This window comes from Euwallacea similis, chromosome 16 (assembly GCF_039881205.1).
Source record: "Euwallacea similis isolate ESF13 chromosome 16, ESF131.1, whole genome shotgun sequence".
Classification (NCBI taxonomy): Eukaryota; Metazoa; Arthropoda; class Insecta; order Coleoptera; family Curculionidae; genus Euwallacea; species Euwallacea similis.
The window spans coordinates 2,481,941-2,502,315 of NC_089624.1; the positions used below are offsets into that span (position 1 = coordinate 2,481,941).

At 33.4% G+C, this 20,375-nt stretch overlaps 2 protein-coding genes across 2 annotated transcripts; one reads left to right on the forward strand and one right to left on the reverse strand.

Annotated features, from left to right (window-relative positions):
* The first annotated feature begins 313 nt into the window (after window positions 1–313).
* Window positions 314–8,194, forward strand: LOC136414021 (hexosaminidase D-like). The gene is made up of 13 exons (XM_066397808.1): window positions 314–640; window positions 1,059–1,237; window positions 1,291–1,465; window positions 1,519–1,695; window positions 1,750–1,936; window positions 2,227–2,305; window positions 2,361–2,525; window positions 2,588–2,774; window positions 3,136–3,264; window positions 3,314–3,429; window positions 3,480–3,613; window positions 4,401–4,580; window positions 5,456–8,194. The coding sequence occupies exons 2-13, from the start codon at window positions 1,067–1,069 to the stop codon at window positions 5,652–5,654; spliced, it is 1,899 nt and encodes a 632-aa protein (XP_066253905.1). The 5' UTR covers window positions 314–640; window positions 1,059–1,066; the 3' UTR covers window positions 5,655–8,194.
* A 2,578-nt stretch (window positions 8,195–10,772) lies between these two features.
* LOC136414010 (uncharacterized) lies at window positions 10,773–14,397 on the reverse strand. Its single transcript, XM_066397795.1, has 6 exons — window positions 13,639–14,397; window positions 13,370–13,580; window positions 13,059–13,309; window positions 12,839–13,003; window positions 12,559–12,787; window positions 10,773–12,050 (listed from the first exon to the last, which is right to left on the reverse strand). The coding sequence occupies exons 1-6, from the start codon at window positions 13,960–13,962 to the stop codon at window positions 11,368–11,370; spliced, it is 1,863 nt and encodes a 620-aa protein (XP_066253892.1). The 5' UTR covers window positions 13,963–14,397; the 3' UTR covers window positions 10,773–11,367.
* Between the last annotated feature and the right edge of the window lie 5,978 nt (window positions 14,398–20,375).

The window sequence follows — 20,375 nt, forward strand, 5'->3', positions numbered from 1 at the left end:
GAAGTGTGTTTATGTGAGGTTAAGTTTGTTCGGAATAATAATTGGTAATTTGTTATTTAAAAAAATACGTTGGAATGGCTGGAATAAAATTCGTATGTAGACATTGTAAACAAAGTATATATCAACACACGAATAATTCTTTTTTTTTTTAAACTTATATATATTCGTATTCACCCTCGATATCTCTGCTTTAGTTACGTCCATTTTCTTATTTTAATGCACCTAACAGAAATATAAAATGTACAACTTTTCTAAATAATACTAATCCCCGCTGCTGAGCAGAGAAATATCAATATTGACCATAATCAGGTGATCTGTCAGTGAGCTGCCAACAATTACAATGAAGGGGTTGTCAAAGAAAAGTAAATAAAGCAAATTACAAACAAGATAAAAGATAAATACAAAAAGTGAAAAGGGTATTATATTCAACGTAATGCAATTGATTACTTGAATTCAATTATCTCTGTGTCTCTGCACATGGACATTACTAAAATATGCAATAGCAAAGCGATGAACTCCAATTTTTTAATAAATTGTTAACATGAGGTGTGGCAACCAAAACATTCCTTACTCAAATTAATGGTTTTATAGACCCATGTTGAAACACTATAGCATTAAAATCAATAAAACACAATAAACGGTATGTAAAAGGTCATTCTAGTCCTCATATTATTAAATTAAAAATCCAAAAATAAATTTTTACTTAGTGTAAGATTTTATAATTTTATATCTTTATATCCTTAAAAATTTATGTAAGATAATGAAAATAAACACACCCCCTTTAATAAATGAGGGATGTCTCAGCCAATTTTTATATGAACTTTTCTTATACTGGCAAAGAGGATAAAATGGTATGACATTCCACCTTGCAACTTGAATTGTCTATTAGAGTGGCAATTAGATACCTTGTGGATTATATATTAATTCAAGGTACATACTTTATAAGATAACAATTGCTTCTCTTTACAACAATAATAGATTTTACCAATACTTTTTCTTGCTTTTGTACATCATACTCAATGATTGTTGTTTATTAAATACAAATTTCCACTTCACAGGAATTGACATGGATCTGGAAAGAAAAAGCTTTGATAATTGCATTCATAGAATCATAGTGTGGAGAAGAAAAAAGCGAATGTCTATAATAATGTTGGTAGTCATTCTATTGATGCTAATCTTTGGGATTCAATTTTATGTTGTTGACCAAAAAGGATCAGGTGTAGGGGGAAATGAGAATGTGAGTTAAAATAAATAAATGTTTTCTTTTTTTCAAAAATATTCTATACTTAGGAAGATGATGCCTTCATTCAAAATATCAAAGTAAAGTTTATTGAAGCTGCAAAACTCAGCGGTCAGGAGAAATCTATAAAACATGGGGGAGGAATACTAATAACAAATAATGTGGAAAGATTTAAACATATTAGTTATGACACCAACAAGAAACAATCAGAAAAATTAGGAGAAGGTGAACTGCAAAATGCATTGTGGCAAATCACTGTAGGGTTATAAATATTGCAGTTCCAGAAACAGATCAACAGCTAGGAATTCCATATGTTCCTATTGATCACAACAACCCCTTCATTCCAAAGCAAAGAATAGTTCATTTTGATTTAAAAGGAGCCCCTCCTACTATTGTATATCTCAAAAAAATTATGTCTTTATCCAAAAATGTTGGCGCAACTGGAATTTTACTAGGTAAACCAGGTTTTTTGGCGTTCTTGAAGGTATTATACAAATTTTGTGTTATAGAATATGAAGATATGTTTCCCTACACTGGAAAATTAGCCTTTCTCTCTGCTAAAAATGTCTACAGTATGGAACAAATTAAAGATCTTCTAGACTATGCAAAAGAATTGAAATTAGAAATCATTCCTTTGATACAGACTTTTGGCCATATGGAATTTGTCCTGAAACATAGAGAATATTCTAGTCTGAGGTCAGTTTCAAGTAAATTTTGACTAAAAACTGTACTTGATATTACACATGTGGTATCCAAGGTAAAGTTGTCTATTATAGAGCTTTCTATAATGATAACAATAGACACATCAGTTCAATGAGTAAAAATTGTAAAAGTAAAAAGTAACTTAGTGGAGTGCATTCTTTTAATGGTAATAAATAGGTGAACTCTGCAAATTTGATGGTGTAATTGAACACTCACATGACCATATATTCCCTTATCTTTAACAACCTATATAATAAATAACTCTAAATCATATAAATTTTCAGAGAAGTTCCTGAAAGTCCTCAAGCTTTATGTCCCAACAAGAATGGCTCTTTGGAACTTTTACGAGAATTAATTAGTCAGGTAAATGTTGATTCAACTAGCGCTTTTTCTTTTCCATTAATTGATAATTTTAAAGGTCTTGACAATGCATCCGACCATCCAATACCTTCACATCGGATGCGACGAGGTGTTCGAAATGGGAGAGTGCGAAATTTGTCGCTTGGAAATAAGGGAAAATTTGTTCCTTAAACACGTTCAAAATGTAGTCAATATTGTACATAATATTAATTCTAAAGTGCAGGTAAAATCGTATATTAGTAAAATTCGCACCAAAATATTAAAATGGCGGTTGTTTTACTATAGCTTATTATTTGGGACGATATGCTGCGACACATGTCTTTGCAGAACTTGCAATCTTCTAACATAGGAGATTATGTGGAACCGATGGTGTGGGTTTATGCAGAAGATGTTTACAGATTCGTGCAACCCTCGGTGTGGGACAAATATGGGACGGTTTTTAAGACGGCATGGACTGCATCAGCTTTTAAAGGTAGAATCTTTCAACATTTAGAATTGTGCCTAAACCGAACATGAAGAAAATCACCACAGCAAAATTTTTCATAAAATTTAAGAACTGTTATATTGTACAGGCTGATTGAGTTTATAGTATCTAAGACATTGCAACAATGAAACAGTTTATACACAACGTGCAATGTTGCCACTTATATTGAAAAATAGCAGCAACTGTGTCATTTTAAATTGTATACTGATATATCTTTGCAAGATTTCTTGAACGTTATTTGTTTTATCAAATATTCTAAAATAACATTAAAATATTGATTTCTTCAACTTCTCCTTCCATGCGGAATTAGTCGTCAGGTATAAATAGTTATCAACACTGTTTTTTCCAGGTGCCTTTGGCGAAACTTTGTACATACCAAACGCAAAACGCCATCTGGAAAACAACTTGCGTTGGTTAGAAGTAATGGCTACACAGTCTATGGTCTTTAAACACGGTTTAAGAGGAATTGTCATTACAGGTCTGTGATATTATTAGTAAATATATCTTCATAGTTCTGATTGTTTTAGGGTGGCAAAGGTATGATCATTTCGCAGTTCTTTGTGAACTTCTTCCTTCAGCTATCCCGTCCCTGATGTTAAACTTACTAGCTACAAGCAAGGGATTTTTTAGTGTTTCTCATAAGGTGATTTTGACAGTATCACTTGTTATTTTGCATAGAATAAACTTTTATAGGACCAATTTTTAAGTGCTTTAAGCTGTCCTCTGCCAAATGACAGAAGACTCAGTCCTTTCCTGAATTTGGAAGGCGATCCTAATTTATGGGAGAAATTGTCCAGGTGCTTGTTTCCTGGAAATGGATTTTTTAAGTAAGCAAAATAAGTTTAAAAAATGAAATTTGACAATAGAAGTGTATGCGGATAAAGATAAAAATAGGAAAAACTAGTGGCAGGTCCACAAATGGATTAGTTATTCGCGTAGAAATGGAAATAGAATATTAAGCTATCCATAACTCTACTTATTAGTTTCAGCAAGTATGTGTGCTTACAGAGTAGGTACACACGTCATGTTCAGCATACCCCAAGGCATACGTACATGCAGGTGTAGCTTGGAAAGAATAGAAAAAAAAGAGGGGACCATAAGTAAGCAATAATTCAAATTATTGTGAGAAAACTAGTTGTGAATTCGTCCCCGAAATTTAAAAAAATTGGGTGTTCTCACATAAGTTCCCTCTTTTTTCCTTTCATCCCATCCTTTGGTTTGCTGTGAAACCTTTTTTTGGACGAATGCACTTTGGCATGTTTTTAAAATTTTCTCGGTTTTGTATGAAAAATTTTCATATTGTTTATTGGTAATTGATTTAGAAACTCAGAAAATTAATTTATTAAATGCAAATTTACGGACCATCCCAATCTTTGGATGAGGACTAATGATATGTCAATTATTTTCTGACGAATTTCTCACCTTTTTTGATGCCTATTTTAGTACATATCATAAGGCGACCTTAAGAACATGCCTTTGTTCTCTAAAAAAATTATTTGTAACTAAAATTTACAATACTAATTACTAAATATACGTACTACTACCCTCCTTGAAAAGCACATTGAGTAAAGTCCCAACCCAAAGTCTATTGCCCAAGAATCTAACCTATTTCAGACTAACGTATCGTCTACACAACCTTGAACAGGAAGCTAAAGAATACTTAGACATAACTACCCGACAAAAAGGTTGGATGACTCCGTATAACGTGAAGCACAATTACAGCCTACCATTGAGGGTAGAAGAGCTCACTCAGGACTTACCAAGAGTATATCATGGTATGACAAGTTTAGCTCGGTAAGTAAGTAGTTTCCCTTCTTTAATCAAGAAAAAAGTTAGATCGGGCAATGCTATAATGATCTGTTTCGATGCTTTCTTCATGTCGATTTTATTAGTAATTATTTTTCTGTCAATTGTTGCAACATTTTTTTTATCTTTAGATTTACTGAAATTTTGTTGAAAAACGATTTGTTTTAATATCTAATGCACATGTTGAATTACGAAGATAACTCACAAAAAACCATATCAAATGAAATAATATATATTTTTTATGCTTGTACACTATGGGTTTACATAATATGTTAAAAAGTGAGTTAATATCAAACATTACATTTACACGTTTCTATTTTCACACTAAATTTATTTAGAGTGGTCACAATTTCATGGGATGTAAGGTTTCCTCAGAATCTGTAGGAGACCTAAAAATCGATACCTATATGTTTTCTGATATCGATTTTGAAGAAATCATAATTGGGGTTAACAGCATATATGTGCTATTCAAATTTACTAAAAATCTCGGTGTGGCACCGACGCATATATTTTACTCTATATAAATACAAGACTAACAATGGCCATATTTAACAATTTTATATTATACTCGCCGTGTGAGACAGATGTGAAATGCAACTTGATGTTTTAAAAACTGAAGGACCTGCGAAATAAAATTTAAAAAACTGATATTTTAATAAAGATCTTTGAAACAGAGTCTATATAAAGTTTGTCGTAACCGGCCACAAAACCATCCTAGAAGAGTTCAAGAATTCTTCTGTGCAACTCACTTGAGACAGTTTTAACACTGTTACGTACACAAAATACTTCGATCTCTGTCTGTCCACTCGCTTCAATTTTTAAGTAAGAAAATGAGGTTTGATCCGTTATAATCCTTATTACAGAAACGCGGCGGAAGCTCTATCAGGAATAGTAGACAATTACACAATATCCGAATGGATAGAACAGCGCGTTTATCCATATCTAGTAGCGCTGGAAAAGCTGCAAAATCAAAGCGTGGCTCTGAAAAGTGTGAGACATTGGCCAGCTAGGCCGTTACCTTTACTAAGAGATTTAGAACGTCATGGTGTCATTATAGGATAAGATACTGCTATTTAAAAGATGTTTCGTAGTTTGACTTAGGGCCAATAGAGCAGAGCCCTGATAACTTTACCAAGGGGATATTCATTTAGAAGTGAATTGGATATTGTAGCGCTTCTTCCAGTATCTTGTTGATAAAGTTACCAAAATTTGATATATTGGCCCATAAGAGTATTGAGAGTAAGTGATGTGGAATATGGATTATAGATGTAAAAAAGGGTCAAACGCTCTGAAGTTTCCGTAAAGAATTTTTTAATGAACATACATGTATTTTCATTGATAATGTCATCAATATGGGTTTGACTAAGTAGTAAACTCTCGATACTAGCACAAGCCACAATCTCAGTGTATGTTTTTTTGTTAACTGCGTGTTTATATTTTTGTGATGAGTAGAGTAATTGGTTTTAAATCGTAGATGAACTGACATGCACAGATCTAGTTCTAACACAGACAAGAAATAATGCATCTACACAATTCTAATGCTGGTTTTTGCTGATCAAATATGCAATTTTGAACGTAAATTGTAAAATGTTTAGTATGATAATTAGCTAAGCCTAATTTCGCAACTGCTTTATACTCATTTACCATCTAGGTTTTAATAAAGTATCATCATATTTTAAGCTCTTTTTACGCCTGTATTAGATTATCCATATTTTTTGTTCAAGAGGTTGAAAAATCTTATAACTATGTATTTCCTATTAAAATAAAAAGTTTACATGAGTATCAAAAATCGTTAATGATCTTTTACAAGAAATTGGATAATCTAATTCGAAATCAGGCTTTACAAAAGCATTCACAAACTATAATAGGCACAAGAGACTGATAATTAACATTTCATGTTCCATCTTATATTTAGCAGCATGTTGAATACTTATAAAGTATTAATAATTGTTTTTATGTACTTTTTGCATTTTATAGAATCTCAAAAGTACCATTTCTCATTTTTGCCACATTTATAGATGTGAAAGCTCTAGTCATGTGAAAAATATAGTCCCTACCATTTAACAAGGATTGCGTAGCTGGTTATCATATTTTTTAGTAAGATTGGCATCACTGATATTAAATTCACACTTTGCCTGTCTTTATTTATTAAGTTGATTTATAATGGTGTGGTGAAATTGTCAATCTTTGAAAAACACCTCGATATCGTTGAATTATAATGAACCAACTTTAAGATAACCGTTACCTGTGTAGTAAGCTTAATAATAATGTTTTTTTGGCCATCAATAGGTAGTTTTTACAAATTAAAATTTATTTAATTTTATTGAGTATTTTAACAAATTTTAAATAAAATGTGGTTAAGTTAACTTCAAAAGGAACAAATATCTATCAGGTACTTTCCAGACAACTGAAACATGAGTAACCGTGTACGACATCTCAGTGGTCTTGTAGATACCCCATTTCAAAGCGGCGTGGATTTGAACGTTGAACCAATTTTTCTTCGATAACTCTTTTCATCCATATTTTCAAACCGCATTTGAGCTGCAACGTTATTATTCAATTTTGTATGAAAATATGTCATTTAGAAAAGGAGACAGTTCGTATCAATTTTCCTACCTGGTTCAAATCCATATGCTGAACGCTTTTGGAAACGATTTAAAACATATGACTGTTTTTAATATTACTACTACTGTTTTTTAACAGTTGCATATGACTGTTTTTAAATCGTTTTCAGCGTGATATTAGCAGTTTATATAAAAATACGGTGTTTTTAACCAATTTCAAACCATGTTGACAGGAAAAACGGCTTTGATCTTTATCCAATCCATTAATAAGTGAGTCGCTTTCATATTAAATGTTATCCGTATCTGATCACATAAATATGAAAAAAAAGATGCGAAAAATACGGTATGTGTTATCATCAATCTCTTATGCGTGTGAAATGATGGATGTGCTTAATGATTATGCTTATGATGATAGTTTCCGCCCCACACTTTCACCAAAAGTTACAAGCTAGAAATTTAGTTACTTCTAGTGTAGCCTAGCATTAATGGAGCATAAAAGTTAGACTTCCAAAGGAGAAAATATATCCTAAAATAATTTCTCTGGTTTGTGATATGCAAAGTGTAATATATTGAATTCCTATTACTCACTACGCAACGGTTGCTAAATGGTACGGCCTTTATATTGATATTTGGAACTGATTTTATATTACTTATTTATTTTTTAATGGCTGTGTTTTCAAGAATTTTAACTATGGTTAAGTACAAAAGTAATTTCGGCGATAGGTGAAAAATAATTATTGTTAAATATTGTTCTGTTACTGTTTTTTATACTTATATAGCACAAAATGAATAAAAAATAATCTCTAGTTTCAATTTTTTGAGATACACATTTCTGTTTGTTAAGGGGCCCTTTATTAAACGAATAAATTAGTCTACTCACTATATTATTCAAACTCTAAGAATTAGTAACAGCAATAAATATTTAAGTTCAATTTCTTTTGTAGATGTGGAAATTTGTGATATTGAATTAAACTGCTTGTGGAATCAAAACGGATAATCAATCCTGAAATAGAAAAATGTATGATTAAATTGCCTAATTATTATTAATAACGCTATCAGACTACAGTAGAACAATAACTTTGGGAAGTAAAGAATACGCACAATATATAATATACAGTCTGTTGTCCCCTTCCTCCCTTAATTTCTACTCTTTGGTTGAAAATTAAAAAAATATATTTAATACATATTTATAACACTACAGTTACATGTATATAAAATATTAATTACAGCTCTGTCAAATTGGCAACTGCAAACAAAAAGTTTTGATATATTTTTTCTGATGTAAAATTCTTTGACACCTCTTTTTCTAAGTCTCTCTGTTTATGCTTGGTTCACCTACTAAATCTGAGAACTTTCAGATGGGTCATTTAAAAAAAAAAAAGAATTGAATCTCTCGCTCTTAGAAGTCATCGTCTTGAACACCTAGCAAAATGTTAGAAAACAAAAAAACAAACAATAACAAAACTAAAATGTATGGAATATAAATACATAAAGTGTGGGAGACACTGAAAACTTCTCTACTGAATCGCTGTGGAACGAGAGTTTTTTGACATCGATTTCGCCATTTTAAAAAGTTGATTTAAGGTAAGACATTAGCATTTGATAATTTTACCTAATTTACCTCATATTCTTTAAAAATTGGTGCTCACTACTTGTGATATTGGTTAACGTTTAGTTTCTTTTTATATGTCCATGATTAACCTCCTAAATCCCTTGAAAAAGTTTGGACACAAAAAGAAGTTGACCAAAGTATTGAGTTACACTCTACGCCACCATTAATGACGTTTTGGCACTATTACAAAATATGCAAAATTTATTTGATTTAGCAGGCAGTTTGATATTAGTCATTGATTATATTAGTAAGTGATTATTTGTGTAAATTTCCGTAAAAAATCGAATAATGGAGTTTAGTCAGAATGTCATGAAATCGCCTTATAAGCATTAAACCCTTAAATCATAAATATTTGTCGATGTAAGAAAACAAAGAAAGTCTAGCATATCGCTCGAAAAAACAAGCATTGTATAATCAACTAATTAGTACAAAAAAATCGAAATAAATTCATTAATTTGAACAGCTTCTTGTTATTCACAAAAACTTTCCTAACCAAATTCGCCACAGCCTTTTAGGAATTCATGTTTTATAAACTGTTCATTTGAGAGTTCTTGCAGAGCCCGGGATTTTTAGAATTCACTAGTTCAAATTCTATGAAAGAGTGACATCACATTGATGATTGGTTATTCAACTAGGAATCATATTTCTTAGCTCGACAATTTAGTTACTTCACAAGATGTCGATGGTCAGTTCGAATCTTCTTGGGGATTTTTTTGCAGTCAGTGATGTTTATCTTTTCATTTAGAACTCAAAATATCAATTTTACTCGTTGATTCGAACTAAAATCATGTCCTGAATATTACCTTCGAAAAAGTAAGTTGTAAGCACTAACCAGACTCTTTATCTTTTATCTTGAAGTCCAGTCTCAGTTTATCTAGACTGGAGTGGAGTGGATGTTAATAATATCAGAAATGTAGAATAAAGCACGACAATGTTTGGAGTGTTAGTTGTATCGACGGATATGCAAATAAGTCAATGGTCATTGTGAACATTTATTAGTATAGGCAGTCAGCAAAGTTAACATCGCGATTAAATTAATAAAAAATGAAGTTCAGGATTTTCTTTCATTTTTAGAAGACTGGTATATATTGACTTGACCATTATACAGGGTGTTTCAAAAGCGTGGGTCGCTACTTCAGGGGCGTATTCTATAAATTAATATAAGATGAAAGTTCAACTACTTTTTTTTTTAATTGTTTTCTAAGAAAGTTATGATGATTTAAAGATGGTGCCGGTATCTTATATTAATGTATAGAATACACCCCTGAAGTAGCGGCCTGTACCTTTAAAACACCCTGTATAGAGATTAAAATGAGTCTTCTAACAAACAGCATAGTGCTTTTTAAATTTTTAAAAAATCGAAGGTGAGAGCCTTAAGGTGAAAGAATGACAATCAAAATATTAATTAGTTACCAAATGATGTTCTTTCCATACCAAAATTTTTTTTAAAAAACAACAAAAAGGTATTGAGGGGGTGGGACACCCTGTGCAGGGTGATAATTTGTATTCTTCTCATTAGATATTTCAGTTACTATAGGATCTACAAGAAATGTGAAGCATTTTTAATGGACGTTCAGAGTTCGATGTTAAAAATTTGACATAACTTGCTATTTTTTAAATGAAAATCTCGGTATTTCAAGGATATAAAGTTGACCATTTATCATGAAGCAATTTCTGATGCTTTTTGTTTTTTTTTTCTGGTATTGAATTTTAAATACCCTCAAAAATGCTTAAAACTTGCCTGTTAGCAAGCCAAATATAAACGTAATAATTCCCAAACCTCCCAAATCTGAGTTTTGGATGAAAGACGTGTGAAAGAGTTTAGACGAAGATCTCCAAGAAATTAATGGTTAACAAGCAGTATTTTAAAATTGGGTTTTGATCTCGAGAAAAGCACAATTTTCAACTTTACTTTTAATTTTTCGCATTTGAATATTTAGTCTAGAATTTCAGTTGTATAACTTAAACTGGAACTAATGCAATAACTGAGGGACTCCGCATATGATATTTTAACTTTTCTAAAAACCAAACTCATTTTGGTCCATTTACAGTTTTTATCTATCTATAAGTGGGACAATAACTTTTACATTAAAAAAATAAAGCTTTAATTTAGTACCAACTTAAAGACTATAATTTGTATTTAACACTACAACTAACCGCACTTCGTGCAACGTATAATTCCCATATGTCACTTCACTAGTGACGTTTGCGTAGCAAATTGACCTTCCTTTTTCTAATGGTTTTTTTTTCGTATTTGGTTAAAGTTACAGTCTTCCCATCTAATTTGGTGATTACGAATTAGCTACTGTAGTTTCATTACAGCTGGATAGCAGTCGATAGATCAGTTAAACAAACAGGTGATCGTTAAAAAACACAGTAGACGGTGAACCATAAACGTAGAGCGTTGATTAATCCATTTTCTATTTATAATCAAACATCTGACTGACATTAGATTAACAGATGAGTGTGTCAAAGACATGCCTCTGATATTTCAACGCCCACTTCAACTTTTTTTTAAATAATCATCCTTTAGAATTAACACAAAATCACATAAACAACAACAGTAAACACAAAAACAACAACAGATAACGTTTAACAACTAGACAGCATCGTCTGCGGCAACAATAACGAAATTATGACTACTTTCTTCGGGAACGACAGATACTCGCTCTTTCTTATGACACTTCTTCTTAGACCCCTTGGGATATAATGAGCTGGCCTGCGAGTTTGCGTCTTTCACCATTTTTCTTTTTTTCAATCTCCTCCTCTTGGTGATGGTTCCAGGTGGGGGTTTGCTAGATGACTCTTCAGCTGGTTGAGCCTGCGCTTTCATCAAGTCAAGCTCCTTCTGAATGTAATCATCAATTGAGGAGCTTGTGGAGATTATGTCATCACTTTTACTGCTGTCTGTCTCGCTGCTGAATGGATTATCTGCCAGAAAATCGTCAGTAGGGGTAGGTTTTCGCTTCTTAGTCCTGACTTTGCTGGACTGAACTGAAGCATCGCTCTTTTTGTTCGGATGTCCGTAGCTGTTAACCGATGACTTTAGTCTTGGCTCGTTCACCCCAGACCCCTCTTCAAGAGGTAGTACAAATGTGGATATTGGTGAGATATCGTAACCTTGGAATGGATGTCGAGGGGGAGCTTTCTTTGCAGGGGCTTCTTGCACAGCGTAGCTTTGATGAGAGTGATGAGCTGCTGGGCCGTGGATATGTTTCGCTTTTGGTGGTTGTTGAATTGTGTAAGTTTGGTGAGAATGAGCTCCATGGCCGTGACCACCACCTGAAAACAATGCAGTTTCATGTATTTTTTTAGACCTAGCTTGGTTAATTAAATGTATTATAATATATTCAAACGTTAATTATTTTTTTCCTGTAGAAAATTGAGGCCTTCAAGGCGCAAGAAAAGCCTCCTCATTCTAATTTTTACATCGAATTGAAATTTATCAGAGATCTTTATAATCTAAACATGCATTATTGCAGTCGATGGTCAAATCCAAAAATGTCCTGGCAATTTCAATTTGACTTGTCCTTCTTGATGAATATTTCTGCATCAACTTATCAATCGGATAATTGTCATTTTATCTGTAAGCCACGAATCAGGACTCTTTCTGTTTCAATCGATGGATCAACAGATAATGTTTCCAACTCATGTTTTGGGAACTCTCAAGCATATTTCTGTATAGGAATGTATTGATGATTTATCTCCAACGGAAATATTTCATGTATATAAAAGATTTCCATTGGAGGCAGATTATTAATGAAAACAGAAATTCTCTTTTTCTTCATACCTCCACCACCACCAGTGCCACTGCTTTTCTTGAAAGCCCATTTCTTCCCATCGCTTTTCCCGTCTTTTTCACCCCATTGGAGGTCATGAGCATGGTGATGTCCTCGCCCTTCTTTCTCATCGTGACCATGTTCTTCTTTATGATGTCCTCCTTTCTGGTGTTCGCTTTTCTTGCCGTGTTCTTCTTTGTGATGACCTCCATGCTTGTGGCCAGATTTGGAGTGACCACCCTAAAAAAAATCATTTTTGATATGTTGTGCGTGGATGTGATAATTGCTGACCTTTTTGAACTCTTCAGAATGACTGTACCCTCCTTGTTTCTCACTGTCGCCACCTTCATGGTCCTCCTCGAAGAATTCAGTCTTCTTCTCGAATTCGTCTTTTTTGTGGATACTATGAGATCCTTTGGTGCTATGGCCTTTACTATGCTCGCCTTCTTCCTTATACTGGAATAATATGTTTAATTTAATTAAGACATTTTTGATGTGGGTTCTGAAATACCTTGGCTCCCTTTTTACCTCCGTGACTCCTGAAGTGCTCCCCATGGTATCCATCATCGTGGTGGTGCTCTTTTTTGTCTCCCCCTCCTTCATCGTACTCCTTGTGGTGGTTTTCCTTGTCGTGATGTCCTTTATGGCCCTTTTCATGGTGATGGTGTCCCTTATAGTCTTTCTCGCCTTTTTCTCCATGGTGCCCATCGTGGTGGGCATGGAATTCTTTACCACCTCCCTTTTCAAATTCCCCATCACCTCCTAAAAAGGTATTTTTATCAAAGTAGCCTCAAAAATGTGGTCCCCATGAATAGCTTCTACCTTCGTCTTTGTGCTCTTGTTTGTGGTGCTTGCTTTCGGCAACTAGTTCACCGTTTTCAATTATCGGTTGTGGATTCGTCTTCTTATCGGGTACTTCCTTTTTCTCATTCGTGGCACTAGCCGCCGCCAGAAACTCATGATACTCTATAGGATCAGGACGAAGGTCGTCTACCTTCGATTCTGCAGGTTCCCGATCTGTGTCCTCGTTTTGCTAATGATGCAGCAACAGAGAAAGGATTCGTGCTGTTTTAAAGAAATTTGCTAAATACCTTATTATTGTTGGAATAAGTAAACGTCGAAGCAGGAGTCAAGACTTTTTCAATTTTCTCACTAGCCTCCGTTAAAGGTCCACTAATAATTGGATCTGAAGCGAGGTCTGCTACAGCGGGTTCAGCAGAAGGTTCCACATTATAGACCAAAGGTAAGGCTTCAGCTGATGGTCCAGTTTCTATGACGATGGGACGAGGTTCCGCGGCCGATGCTTCAAGATCAAAGTCTATCGGTATGTGACGCCCAACACTGGCACTAATACACAACAGCACTACAACGAACGTAAAAATAAGCCGATTCTTATATCCCACGTGGAGTTTCATTATATCTTGTCATTGAGCGCAGTGTTACAAGGAATGTTCTAAAGTTATCGATTAGCAACTACTGACATGGAATTTTTTGAGCAAGAAGCTTATATACAATCCCCCACCTAACGATAATCGACTATCAAATCGATCTACTATTTGGCAACTGCCTTGTTTCATTCTGCTACATAGAGCCATTGGATCTGCTTAATTGGCGCGAAAATATTAAAACTAGGTAAAAGATTTGTTACCGTTTGTTACATTTAAATTTACTGCTATTGCAACAAGTTTTTTTCACTTTTTGATTAAGCGTGGTTCATCAGATTTTATGGCTTGGTCAAATTCAGTGGTGTACCTACTGCCCATATCGGAGATTGAATTCTTCTTATTTGCACGGTGGGCATTAGTCTGTGAAAAGAAGCTTCGGAGATAATTTCAGAAGAAGATCCCCGCTTTTATGTTGTGCGTCCCTGTGTCCTATAGTTTTCCTTGAGGGGATTCTTCCTCGCATCTCAGACACCTCGCGGTGTACATCTTCATTATGACCAACTTGGCCGTTCTACATGTTCCAAAATTACGGCATACTTAACAGTTCATTTATAATTTATTGAGACGTTGGCTACGGCCCTTTTTGCTAGAAGTGATGAAAAATTGTGTCGGCACATTTTTCAACTGATTTTCGAGATTTGATGCTGAATTATCGGTATCCAAATTACAAATGATTGTAACACAATGGGTTCACATATGGGTAAAAGATTTGTCACGCAGTTTGCACAATTTCCCTATTGAACAAACTAGTTTGATGTATGTACACAACATCAAGAAACAACAGGATGCACGCTCCTGAATCACTACCTCGTCTATGTGCTCTAATGCGGTGTGTAATTGAAATTACCAGATGCTGTCAACAAATGCTTTCACTGCTTCAATTCGCGTCTCGGCGAATCTAAATTGCGCCACTTACATCACAGTTACTTAATTATTCACTTCCTTTGTTATAACAAATAGACGAGTAACAATTCCTTTTTTTTCTCGATTTGCCAATAAGACTAACCCCATTAGTGGCAGCAGCAATAGTTGGGCCGAATTTCGCTTGTATTGATATCGACCACGATTTTTGTAACATTTTTTTACTGGTTTTTCGAATTTAGTAATTAGCATTTTAGATTTGTCTCAATTACACCAGAAAGCCTTGAAGGAATGAGCATTTAGATCAATTCCAGTTTCTATTTATTTGGATCTACATATCGTGCTAATACTGATCATTTTGGAATCCTCACCAAGGATACCTGAAAAACATTCCGAACATTCGCTTATGAGAGGTATAATACTCTTCAATATCATTTGAAGATGTGGTTAAGTTTTTCAAGGGATCTTTTTTTCTCAATTCTCAGTTCCATCTCTTCAAAATCTTCTGATATTTCATTCTTTATTTCATAGTCTTTCCTCAATTCATCACTAACACTTCTTTAATTTGTAATTTTCTGTTACTACAATTCCTCATAGGAGCGAATCTTTTCAATTGTCTTGAGTTTTTCTATATTATATCGTTTTTTAAACCTTAACCAGTTCCATCAAAGTTTTCAGATACTTATTTTTTTCCTTTCTTAATGGTTATTCCTCTAGTTACTTTTTAATTTTTGTAAATCTTAATCGCTTCTCTCTGTGATTTTTTAAAGTTAGAAAAAGTTTCTTAAAATTACATGTACTTCGTTTTCCCACAAGGCGAGAGTAAATTTTTCTTTTGCACCTCGCTTTCTTGAAAACCCAATAAGTTCGATTTTGATTTTAAGAATCTCCTCAAGCTTCGTTTCCACAATATTTTATTAAAATTCGCTAACGATCACGTTTTCTTAATTTTTAATATGCTCTATTTCTTCGATTTCGTCAATACTTACGAGCATCTTGTTTTCTTGTCCGATGATCATTCTTTTAGCAGATCCTCTACTTATTCTGGATTTTTTCAAAAATGTCATTGTTTCTTCTTCGTGTAAATTAGAATCCCGATTCCTCTGACGTCCCACTAGACCAAATTTTTCCGTTGCGCCTTATTTCTATTTTTTCATCCTTAAATTTCTTAGACGCTTCCTAATATCAATATTTTCATTTTCGTATTTGCGAAGATCACAGGACAAAAATCTTATTGAACATCGTTTCCTTCGTAATTTAATGAATTTCATCTAAGTCTTGTACGTTTTTCTTCTTCTTGATCGTATTGAATTGAAACTAAAATCTAAACGCTACAATATCTTCTAAGAGGATGTAAATGTAATGAAGTAAATGGGATCAATGAAGAATTGAATTATTGGATTGAAAGGAGGATGTAATTACAAGAGCCTTTGTCTCCTTATTCAGACTTAACAATATTAGAAGCTTAATCAAGCTGCAGATAATCTGCAACATCTTCTGCACGCTCCTCCACTTTTCCCTTTCAAATCGAGATGGTTAGATACGAATGCATTATGTATTTTTCTGTAGCAACCGTTATTAGTTACGAGTATTTTATATTTTTATCTAATCTCTATTTTTCCAATGGTAATCAAATTAAAATCATTGAAGACCAGCAAAAGTAGGTTTGCTAAATAACCATTTATCGAAAAAATAGCGTTTTCAAAGACCATGCTCCGATGAATAAATTATTACGGTCCTGAATTAAACGGTCCTAGACAAGAATTAATCATCACATGATTAAATAAGAATATTAAAATTCGCAAGCTTCATTTCTTTAGCCAGAATTACTGCCGAAAAAAGCATTAATTTCACAGTTCGCGTAACATGGTTAATCCTGTCTTGTAGGAAAGTACTAGCTTAACATCAAGGCGCTTTTGGTATTTCTTTGAACTTTGCTGGATGAAGGAATATATTAGCAATGCGGCGTTTTTAAGTGCCCGTGGTGAAATCATTCTAGAAGCTTATTTACATATCTGCATTTTAACTTTGTGCTTACAGGGTTCTGCAAAATGTGTTCCTTACAGATTGCGAGATCGAAAAACGCATCTTTTGCGGTTGATAAAGGTATTCGTTCGAGGACACAGACACTGATAAATGAAAGTCTTACTATCCGAAAGAATATTTCATCACCTTCTTTGCAATTTTTAAGAATTTTTTGGATTTTTTTGGAAATTCAATTAGGGATGAAAATAATGGTCGACACACAGAATTCAACGAATTAAATATTCATTTCCCTTTATTTTTTGGTAAATTTGAAATGTTTCTTGTTTGTTAGAAATGAGTTGTTTATTTTTCACAACCCAGCGTTATTCATTTATAATGTGCATGTAATTTATAAATTATTTTTTCAGCACATATTCTATCATGAACATTTCACTCTACATTAATCTAAAAAGGTTCTTTAATTTATGCACGAACCGCACTTTCGCTTTATATTATTATCGGGGCTAATGTTGACCAAGTTTTTTGAACATAGATATAGGGCGATTTTTTTTCAGGTAATAAATAACTGGACACTCGCTGTTAAAAATACTGCAGAAAAGTTATTTATGTAACCCTGTTTGAAAACATATTTTCGAAACTAATAGCAAATTTGTCTGCAGCTCTAAAACATCAAGAGTCAATCTGCGTTAAAGAAAAATGGCAAAAACCACAATTGCTACAGAATGTGATGCTTATTTAAGCGACCCATTGGAATGTTAATAAATTAAAGTTGCAATGCTTCTGGTTTCTGTTTTAGTGCGGTATTTGCCGATTATTGAAGAAAAATGCCAGATATTTATCAGAAAGAACATCTTTAATAAAAAATATCCATTTTCAGAAAAATTCAGAAAAAAAGATGTATATTAATTCTAATAACTCAATTTTTTTCTAGCACCCTATGTGATGATTGAAATTTAAGATTTATATCTTTAGTTATGTCGCAAATTTGTTCAGCAATAGCGAACCAAATCGGGCGAGTTTTATCATCACCAAATGGTATCAGGTTTAAATTTCCATTATTAAGCACGACCAATCCAAGAGCTGTCTTCGTTATATAATTTAGAGTTTCATTTTGAATTTAAAGTATTACAGCAATACTATTTGCGACATCGTTGTTTATTGCATTCTTAGGGTTAAGTAGTAAACTAGTCACCAATAAAAAACATAGCGAAGAACCAAAGGAACCAAAGAAGAGACTGGACAGGCTGCCCTGCAATTGTTCATTATTTAAAAAAATGGAATTCTGCACCTTCAGATGCATTTAGCACTTCGAACAGCTGTGGATTGTAAGTTAATGAATTGTTTAAGAAAATGTCTCCTTTCTTCAATGTCCAAACCTATGGCTGTAAACAAACCGAACTTGTAATTTTAAAACAAATTTGATCCTCTACATTAGTAATGTCGTACTCACTTTTTAAGAAGAAACTCGCTTTCCACAACTTCTTCGATTTGCAATTAATTTTTCAACTTCCATATAAAAAAAAAATGGTTACCTACACTTGGTGAACCTCATTGCTTTCAGTGGCAATAGCATTTAAATTTAAAAAATCATCCACTCTATTTACTCTTTCATATCGAATACCTTTCTAGGCGATTCAAATTCATTTAAATCAATTATTATTTTAAACCTTGTCTTATTGCTGCATTTGGTTTTTTCGTTTTTCCATTTGGAATTAGTGCGTTGAATGAAAAAGAGCAAAATCGCACAAGCTTTTAAAGCCTAGTAATTTAATTATCCAACAACGGTTTCCACTCTTTCTCATTAACATAGCATAGATATCAATGAGAATTTCATTCACTACCTGTTCTACACTAAAAATCAGGTATTTCATGATTAAGTAACAATAGTAACCACAGTAATAGACACTGACAGAAATTTTGTCACGATTAAATTTCTGTCAGTGTCTACAGGTCCAAAATTCTGTAAAGGTGTCACAAATACATAGCATTTCGTGAATTTCTAACATCGTGAAATTCTTCTTTGAATGTAACTTGTGCATAGAAAATTCCAGACAATTTTAGACCAATTCATTCGTGCACTCGTGCATGGATCGGAAAAAAGTACTCGTGCACTAAGCGCACTCGTGCTTTTTTCATCTCAAATTGCATTCATGCTTATTGCCCCTAAATTAATCGATAATTTTCAATGCATTAGTAATATTACATATGATTATTGAACGGAAATGTCTCGGGCCACTAGGAAAAATAAAAACATAAACAGTGAAATTTTCTGTGGTTTCATATTACTAAATGGCAAATGTTATTACAGAGGAAACGAGTATCAGTCTACCACAAAATACAGCCTTTAAAAACGCATTTGCTTCATTGGTTTTCCTTGTTTACCGCAGAATAAGGTGTTTAGTAGAGATAATTTTTAATCGTAAGTCACAAGGATTTGGCGGATTTGGTTGAAATATGTCGAGGTTTTATTAATAATACCTGGAGCCTTTTTTTAGAATTGTTTCACTAAAATGGTCAGAAGATCAGCTAGTTATTACTTTACGCAATTCTGAGGTTTTTATAAATAAGTTCACCGATAAATATAGTGAAAAGAAACAACTTTCAGTTATATAAAACGCCTTTTTAACAGCAGTCGAGTCTTTGCAAAATCGTTTACTTGAATACATGAAATAATAGGATTTGATAATATTTTACAAAAACATCAGTATAATTACTTATTGTAAGCGAATGACACCAAGGAATTGGAAAAATTTTAAATTCGATATTTTATTTTTAAACGCATTCTCCATTCCCTTCGCGGGGATTCCCATACGTGAGACATGCACGTGGACCAGTAATCAAGTATCAGTCAAATATCACATGAGTAATAATAATTTTTTGTCGAAGACGTAACTATTATATAAAGGTACTTATTCAATATCAACATACTACGCGAATCCTCCATCCATTACTACAATCTATAATCAATTTAAATTAGGTATAATTGTTTTATATACCCACCTATCACAATTAAAGCTCTAGGCAAGTAAAAACAAGCCCTTAAGGTGCACACTATAGTACGAGTAGGTATAAGCTATCATTCTTCCCCAAAGAAGTTAAAAAAAACAACGATAACAGAGAATCTAGGTAACTTAATGATAAACTTAGTGACCAAGTGAAGAACACACATATCAGATTGGTATTCCTTAGGTAGAAAAAAAACAAACACGAGTCTAGGCAGTACTTCTTCACTCCTTCAAAATCTGGAATCGAATGAATCTCCCATACAGTGCGTGAGAGTCATCTCGAGGGCATCTGTTTTTCTCCAAAGGACAGACATTGAACCTTCCCCATTCTTCCCATGCTTCCATCTCTTAATCATTCTCTTCACACCTCCATATGTTTTTGACGGGATGATAAGACCTTTCACCATAAATGATCTATTTTAACTAATACAAATTTAGTCCGTTTCCAATATGCAACGGGACACCAGTAGATGTCTGTAGCATCTTGCATATACCCAGGGATAAGTCACAACACTATCTTTATGAGACATC

What these genes read in the sequence shown, in the direction of transcription:
- LOC136414021 (XM_066397808.1), top strand. Translation starts at nt 1,067, where the DNA reads ATGGATCTGGAAAGAAAAAGCTTTGATAATTGCATTCATAGAATCATA. An exon ending in TACGAGAATTAATTAGTCAG is followed by an intron (nt 2,306 to 2,360) that starts GTAAATGTTGAT and finishes ATAATTTTAAAG; the next exon opens with GTCTTGACAATGCATCCGAC. An exon ending in ATATTAATTCTAAAGTGCAG is followed by an intron (nt 2,526 to 2,587) that starts GTAAAATCGTAT and finishes GTTTTACTATAG; the next exon opens with CTTATTATTTGGGACGATAT.
- LOC136414010 (XM_066397795.1), bottom strand. Translation starts at nt 13,962, where the DNA reads ATGAAACTCCACGTGGGATATAAGAATCGGCTTATTTTTACGTTCGTT. An exon ending in CTTATTCCAACAATAATAAG is followed by an intron (nt 13,581 to 13,638) that starts GTATTTAGCAAA and finishes CTGCATCATTAG; the next exon opens with CAAAACGAGGACACAGATCG. An exon ending in ATTCTGAAGAGTTCAAAAAG is followed by an intron (nt 12,788 to 12,838) that starts GTCAGCAATTAT and finishes GATTTTTTTTAG; the next exon opens with GGTGGTCACTCCAAATCTGG.